Here is a 7,329-nt window from a genome sequence, read left to right on the forward strand (position 1 = left end):
AGAGATGCTGCCTGTCCCGCTGAGTTACTCCAGCACTTTGTGTCATCGAGTGTGGAAACAGGCCCTTCAGCCCAACTTGCCCACACCGGCCAACATGCCCCAGTTACACTAGTCCCACCTGCCTGCGTTTGGTCCATATCCCTCCAAACCTGTCCTATCCATGTACCTGTCTAACTGTTTCTTAAACGTTGGGATAGTCCCAGCCTCATCAACCTCCTCTGGCAGCTTGTTCCATACACTCACCACCCTTTGTGTGAAAAAGTTACCCCTCAGATTCCTATTAAATCTTTTCCTGTTCACCTTAAACCTGTGCCCTCTGGTCCTCGATTCCCCTACTCTGGGCAAAAGACTCTGTGCATCTACCCGATCTATTCATCTCATGATTTTATACACCTCTGTAAGATCTCCCCTTATCTTCCTGTGCTCCAAGGAATAGAGTCCCAGCCTACTCAACCTCTCCCTATAGCTCACACCCTCTAGTCCTGTCAACATCGTCATAAATCTTCCAGCTTGACAACATATTTCCTATAACACGGTGCCCCGAACTGAACACAATAATCTAAATGTGGCCTCACCAATGCCTTCGCTCCATCGATGCTGCCTCACCTGTTGAGTTTCTCCAGCATTTTTGTGTACCTACAATTCCTTGTTTCTACCACTGCTACAGTTGCATTGCCAGGAAACCTTGTGTTGCAGAACATTGGTTTAGAAAATCAATTGTGCAAAGGGGGTAAGGGCGAGAGAGTGTCAAAATCATTTATCCCGCAGTGCTTTCAAAAAGAAATGTGTTTTTAATGGCAGTATGTTTATTTTTGTTACCAAAAGCTAAAGGTTGTAAGTTAAATTGCCTACTGGAGTATTGTTGCACGTCTCAATAGAAGCATAATTAGGAGAAACGATAGGGTGAATGCAGTGTTTTACTCAGAGTAGGGGGATCAAGGAACAGGGGACATGGGCGTAAGGTGAGGGGGCGACGATTTAATAAGAACCTGAGGGGCAACTTTTTAACTCTGAGGGTGATGGATGTATGGGATGAGTTGCCAGAGTAAGAGGTTGAGGCAGGAACTACAACAGCATTTACAGATACTTGGCCAGGTACACAGATAGGAAATGTTTAGAGGGATATGGGGTAAATGCAGGCAGGTGGGACTAGTCTTGGTCAGCATGGGCATGTTGGGCCGAAATGCCAGTTTCCGGTCTGTATGACTGTCTAAATGATTGCTTGTTGATTGCAATGGCCCACCGGCTGCGTTGAAACGGACGCAGTGTTTTTGAAAGACACTGGGACTGGTTTTTAGAGACGTTGTCTGGTTACTGCAGGGAACATTATGTTTCCTCACTAATGTTGACATTGACGTTTTTGTGAACTTGTCTTCAGAATCAAAAGAAGGGTCCTAACCCTAAACATTGCCTATCAATATTCTGCAGAGATGCTGCCCGACCCACTGTGCTGTTCCAGCATTCTGTGTCTTCATCAGCTATTTTTCTGGTTGTCAATAACTTCCCAATGATTCTTTACTTCCCGATCAAAATCCCCAGAATTCTTCACCCTCCGTGTGAGGATGTGTCTCCGCATCTCAGTCCTAAACATTCTGCCTGTCTCCGGACTGTGACATTATTCTACCCCACAATCTCCCTTTATCCACCCCGCTAAGGCAGGTCAGTAATAACCATTCTCCCAACCATCTGGACAAAGCATACCCTAGCCGGCCCCAGGCCACCATCTCAAACACATCTACACTGCATACCGTGGCAAGTAAGGAAGCCAAACTGCCCACAGTTCCAGGTTTGGACCCAAGGCCCAGGTATTGTGCCAAGGCATGTTGCTGCACTCAACACCTCTTGCCATGGAAGTCAACACACCATTCATGAAGGAGGAGCTGGCTCTTTAGTGAGCTAAGCGATGAGCTGTTTCTGTGAAGTGTTTCTCGTTTATGACCCGCGGAGACACCCTAACTACGCTCCGTAATCCAGTGCGAGATGTCCCTGCCCCTCCCCCACAGTTGTCCACATTAGGGATGTGTTTCTGTGGTGAATCACCAGCGGGCCGCTGTTCATGAGCTGACAGGACACTGGGGGGAAGGGGCTCAATGGGTGAGGAGTAAAGGAACAAGACCAGAGTCACATCATTGATACTTTATTGAGGTTGACTATTGATCTTTAATCAATCAGAGAGATGGCCATTAGATCCAAGTATAAATAAATAGTATTTACAGTCATTGTAAAAATCACAAACATTCTACAAAAGTTTTCTTCTTACTGGGATTACTGAACTATTTACAAAATTAGCATCATTTACCTCATCTAAACTTTATCAGCACAACGTCTCTGTGTAACTCTATTCCTAACCCTACAAAGTGTGGTTAGCCAGAACCGGCCCAGACCAGAGCGAGAGACACATGGAACTGCAGATAATGGAATTGAGCAAAAGACAAAATGTAGGAGGAACTCAGTGGATCGGGCAGCACCTGTGGAGGGAATGTAACGTTTCGGGTCGTGAAAGGGTCCCTGGCACGTGTCCAGCCCCATGTCTCTTTTCCAGCTTTCTCCCCGCCCCACTTAATCCTAACAGCCTGAAAAATAACCCGGATTGGAAACATCGTCTGCCCATTCCCTCAAGAAATGTTATCTGACCCGCTGAGTTATTCCAGCATTTTGTGTTTGGAACCAGAACTATTCCAATAACCAGAATTAGAGCAGAACAGACCAAAGCTGATCCATAAACCAAGACTCATCTAAATCTATCCCAACCACTGGAACTGGCTCATGAACCAATAGTGGCCCACTAAAATGTACTAATATGGCCACTGACCAGAACCAATGCATTGTCCAGAAATGACCCCCATGGTCAGAACCAACTGGTTGAGCAGTACCGGTGCATTGACCAGAACTGGCGGCTAAAGCAGTAACCTGTATTGATCAGTCGTGTTCAATTGACTGGTACCGGTGCAGTGACGATGACTAGCCTATTGTCCAAGATTTGACCCACTGACCAGTACCCGCCAATGGATCACTATCCTGCCCACTGATCTCCCACTGACCTACTGAAGTCCCGTCAACTCGCGCAACAGGTCGCACGTCTTCTTCTCCTTGACCTCGGCCAGCTTCTTGATGCGCTTGTCGTTGACCGCCTTGACGAAGCTGTGGGGCTGCAGGGTGGCCATGCCGTTGTGGACGTCGCCCATGACAATGAGCGGCCCGTCCTCGGTGGTCATGTTGGGGCAGGGGCAGCCCCAGTCCATGTTGAGCAGCGTGATCTCCAGCACCTCGCTGCCGAAGAACTGCAGGCCCATCTTCTCGTCCTTCAGCACCCGCTCGACGGTGAAGAGGGCGCGGCCGGAGTCGGCCTCTTCGGCCAGCTCGCTCAGGCGGCCAACGATCACGTAGTCGCTCTTGCAGAAGCTGGTGACGATCTTGAAGCGGGGCTTGCAGGCCTTGCACTGCTGGCTGCGGGGGTACGGGCAGATCTCCTCGCACGTCTCCCGGCTCTCGAAGTTGTTCTCGTTGCCGCCGCAGCCGCCGTAGATGAAGGGCTGGCACTGGCGGTGTAGGCCGCTGTAGGCCCAGCGCGGCTCCCACACCCTGCAGCCGCCCTGCAACGCCGGCAGGCCGCAGGCGTTGACCGGCTCACTCATGCAGCTGCCCATGCACGCCTCGTAGCTGGCGAAGTAGTTGTGGTCCAGGCCGCCGCCCCCGTCATCGCCATCGCTACCACAGAGGCCGAAGGTGAAGCAGTTGTTCTTCCGCGCGTCGTAGAACCAGCGCATGCGCGCCTCGGCGCAGTGCCGGTCCTCCGGCCGCCGGAGGCACTCGCGCGCCGGCGCCGCCATCACCAGCGACGCGTTGCCGTGGTGACGGCGGCGGGGGTCGTCGCTTCCGGCGGAAGTCGCCTGCAGCGCCGCCCGCTTGATGACGGAGAGCGGGAAGTGCGCGCTGACGGCGCCGCCCGCGTTGCGCGCCGTGCACGTGTACGTGCCCGCGTCCTGCGTGCGCGCGCTGTAGATGACCAGCTGGCCGATGTTGGTCACCACCATGTTGCCCTGCACGTGGTTAGGCCGCAGCACGACGCTCGGCCCATCCGCCCTCTGCCTCTCCCAGCTGATGTCCGGCCTCGGCCTCCCGCTCACGGCGCACAGGAAGCTCACCGTGCCGCCCGCGTAGATGGACTGGCGGGCAGGGGTGGCCAGCAGGGCCGGGGCCTGCACTCCGGACACGGGCGTGGTGGTGGTGAGTGGGCCGGGGCCGGGGTGGGTGGTGGCGGCGGCGGCGGGCCCTGGGCCTAGGCCGAAGCCTGGGCCTCCCGTGCTGGTGCTGGCCGTGGCGGGGCTGGTGTGGGGCGGGGGCAGGGGGCTGGAGGATGACGAGGCCCCACCGGCCAGGCGGTGGGTGCAGGTGACCACGGTCAGGGTGATGCCTTTGCCGCAAGCCTCGGCGTCCATGTAACACTTGTTGTAGTAGGTGAGGCCGTCCGACGCGCAGGTGAAGCGAGGCTCCTTCTCGCAGCGGTCTCGGCACTTACACACCGGCTGCCCGTCCCACACGTCGCACTCCGAGCCCTGCTGGGCGCACATGAAGCGGTCGCAGCTGGCGCCACGGGGCAAGGAAGCCGGACCACGGCCGCCCTTCAGCGCCATGTAGCGCGACGCCACGCAGCTGCGGGACCCGCACACGTTGGGGCAGCACTTCTCGAACGTCTCGCAGTCCTGGAGAGGGAGAAGGAGACAGAGAGAGAGATGAGAGAGAGAGAGAGAGAGAGAGAGAGAGAGAGTGTGTGTGTGAGAGAGGAGAGAGAGTGTGAGAGACTGTGGGAGAGAAAGAGAGAGCGAAGCTGGGGTTGGCAACGCAGGGGAGAGAGGGAGGGAGCGAGAGAGGGAGGGAGGGGAGGGTCGACGTGCGGGGAAAGGTGAACGGACCGGGGACAGGTAGGGAGAATTATTCTGCAACCCCCTCTTCCCCGGCCTGTCTGTCCCTCGACTCGACTCGCCTTCACTCCGGTTCATTATTCCTTCTCGGGACGACCAGCCCACCTCTCCCCCCACCCCCCCCTCAACTGGACGTTGCCCGCCAGTGTCCGGACCTCCGGCCTCAATACCACGCCCCGCCCAACAAACATCTCCGGCTCCCGGGGAGAGAGGTGGAGGTTTCCTCCCATTGAGTGTCTGCGCCCGAATCCCCGCTTCTATCCTCCCGACTCTCCCTCTGTCTCTCTCTCTCTGCATCGCGCCGCTCCCTCGGTCGACGCCGGGACGCGGCCCGGCACCTCCACCCGGGCCACCCCATCACCAAGGGGACGGGAAGGAGAAGGGGGGGGGGGATATGTACCCAAACTGGGGAGAAGGCAGGAACTGATTGGGGATGATCAGCCATGATCACCTTGAATGGCGGTGCTGGCTGGAAGGGCCGAATGGCCTACTCCTGCACCATTGTCTCTCTCTCTCTGCATGTTCGGTTGACTCAGAGTACCGGATCCCGACTCTATAAGGCAGGAACTGATTGGGGATGATCAGCCATGATCACATTGAATGGCGGTGCTGGCTGGAAGGGCCGAATGGCCTACTCCTGCACCATTGTCCCCCCTCCGCTCCCTCCCCGAACCCCGTCCCCCGACCCGTCACCGATTTCCATCCCTGGTCCTGACGCGGAGCGGACGGTTCCCATCTCCTGCCCCCCGTTGTCGGGTCCCGCGGAGTCGGGGACAGCGACCCACACCTCCAGAGGGAACTGTGCAGGAAGGAACTGCAGATGCTGGAAAATCGAAGGTAGACAAAAATGCTGGAGGAACGCAGCGGGTGAGGCAGCATCTCTGGAGAGAAGGAATGGGTGACGTTTCGGGTCGAGACCCTTCTTCAGACTTGCAGATGCTGGTTTAACCCGGGGACAGGCACAAAGTGCTGGAGTAACTCAGCGGGACAGGCAGCTTCTCGGGAGAGAAGGAATGGGTGACGTTTCGGGTCGAGACCCTTCTGTCCCGATGAGTTACTCCAACATTTTGTGTCTGTCTCCGGAGGGAACTGCAGAAGTTCAAAGCAACTCCGGAGTCTGGAGAGAGCGCTGGACTGCAATCCCAAATAATACCGGGGCAGAGAGGGGGGGGGGGGGGGGGGGGGGCTACCGCTGCCGGCTCCGCCCGGAGTTTGGAAGCTGGTTTGTGGGTTGGGGGTCGGAGTTTCCCCCGGTTTGAGGAGCGGACGCGGATGAATTACCTGGTCCGTCTCACACTCCCGGGAGCAGGTACTCTGCGCGTCCACCCACAGGCTGGGGGTCATCTCGTTGGGGCAGATGCCGGCGTGTGAGTACTTGATCCGTGTAGCTGGGACCCCGAGGGCGGCGGGCGGCAGCAGCAGCAGCAGGAGAGCCGCCAGCGGAACCCGCTTCATGGCTGCTGCCGGTGACAGCGACCTATGTCTCATGTGCCCGGATCCAAGCTGTGGCGTAGCCGCTCCAAGCTGTGCTCGCCTCTTCCCGAGGCTCCGAGCCACGGACTGCTGCCTGCCAGTGCCTCGCGGGTTTACACACAACTAGCATCTAATGAGATTAGCTCCGCGGCCCCCCTGTATTTATACGCTGCCTCGGAGTAACTGCTGGCACCAGACACTCTACAGGTGACTAACTGGCGCGGCGTGCGCGGTGCCCTGTGTCCCCCCCCCCCCCTCCTTCCCCGGGAGCGGGGCTCACTCGGTCTATGGGCGCCCGGGAACCCCGAGATCGCCCCAATCTCACTTGCCGCACCCAGTCTCTCGCACTAAGACTCGGGGCGCCCAAACTCCAGCGGGAGATACTTTAAACTTCCAGTTGGACATCTTGCAATTCATGCAAGCGTTGGCGACTGAGGCGGAGCCTGGTAGAAGTCTATAACATTATCAGAGGTAGACAAAAGTGCTGGAGAAACTCAGTGGGGGCAGCAGCATATATGGAACGAAGGAAATAGACAACGTTGCCTCCATAGATGCTGCTGCACCCGCTGAGTTTCTCCAGCACTTTTGTTTACCTTCGATTTTCCAGCATCTGCACAGTTCCTTCTTAAAAACATTATCAGAGTGTATGGGGTAGACAGTCAGAACATGTCTACCTGGGGTGCTAAGGTCAACGTCTAGAGGGCATAGAGTGATACAGCTTGGACACACGCCCTTCGGCCCAACTTGCCCTGACACCTGTCCTATCCATGTACCTGTCCAAATGTTTCTCAAACGCTGCGATAGTCCCAGCCTCAACTACCTCATCTGTCAGCTCGTTCCATGCACCCACCACCTTCTGTGTGAAAAAGTCACCCCTCAGGTTCCTGTTGAATATGTCCCTTTAAGGTGAGAGGTCAGTCTCCGTCACCCCACC

At 56.3% G+C, this 7,329-nt stretch overlaps 1 protein-coding gene across 1 annotated transcript; it reads right to left on the reverse strand.

Annotated features, from left to right (window-relative positions):
* Nucleotides 1-2,121: 2,121 nt before the first annotated feature.
* On the reverse strand, nucleotides 2,122-6,590 carry LOC129708480 (WAP, Kazal, immunoglobulin, Kunitz and NTR domain-containing protein 2-like). The gene is made up of 2 exons (XM_055654299.1): nucleotides 6,204-6,590; nucleotides 2,122-4,703 (listed from the first exon to the last, which is right to left on the reverse strand). Exons 1-2 carry the CDS (start codon nucleotides 6,408-6,410, stop codon nucleotides 3,042-3,044), a joined length of 1,869 nt encoding a protein of 622 aa, XP_055510274.1. The 5' UTR covers nucleotides 6,411-6,590; the 3' UTR covers nucleotides 2,122-3,041.
* Between the last annotated feature and the right edge of the window lie 739 nt (nucleotides 6,591-7,329).

This window comes from Leucoraja erinacea, chromosome 23 (genome assembly GCF_028641065.1).
Source record: "Leucoraja erinacea ecotype New England chromosome 23, Leri_hhj_1, whole genome shotgun sequence".
Lineage (NCBI taxonomy): Eukaryota > Metazoa > Chordata > Chondrichthyes > Rajiformes > Rajidae > Leucoraja > Leucoraja erinaceus.

Bases quoted from the DNA above. Each gene is read 5' to 3' on its own strand.
- LOC129708480 (XM_055654299.1), bottom strand. From the start codon at position 6,410: ATGAGACATAGGTCGCTGTCACCGGCAGCAGCCATGAAGCGGGTTCCG. The intron at 4,704-6,203 runs GTAATTCATCCG...CTCCCTCTCCAG, and splicing joins GGGAGTGTGAGACGGACCAG to GACTGCGAGACGTTCGAGAA.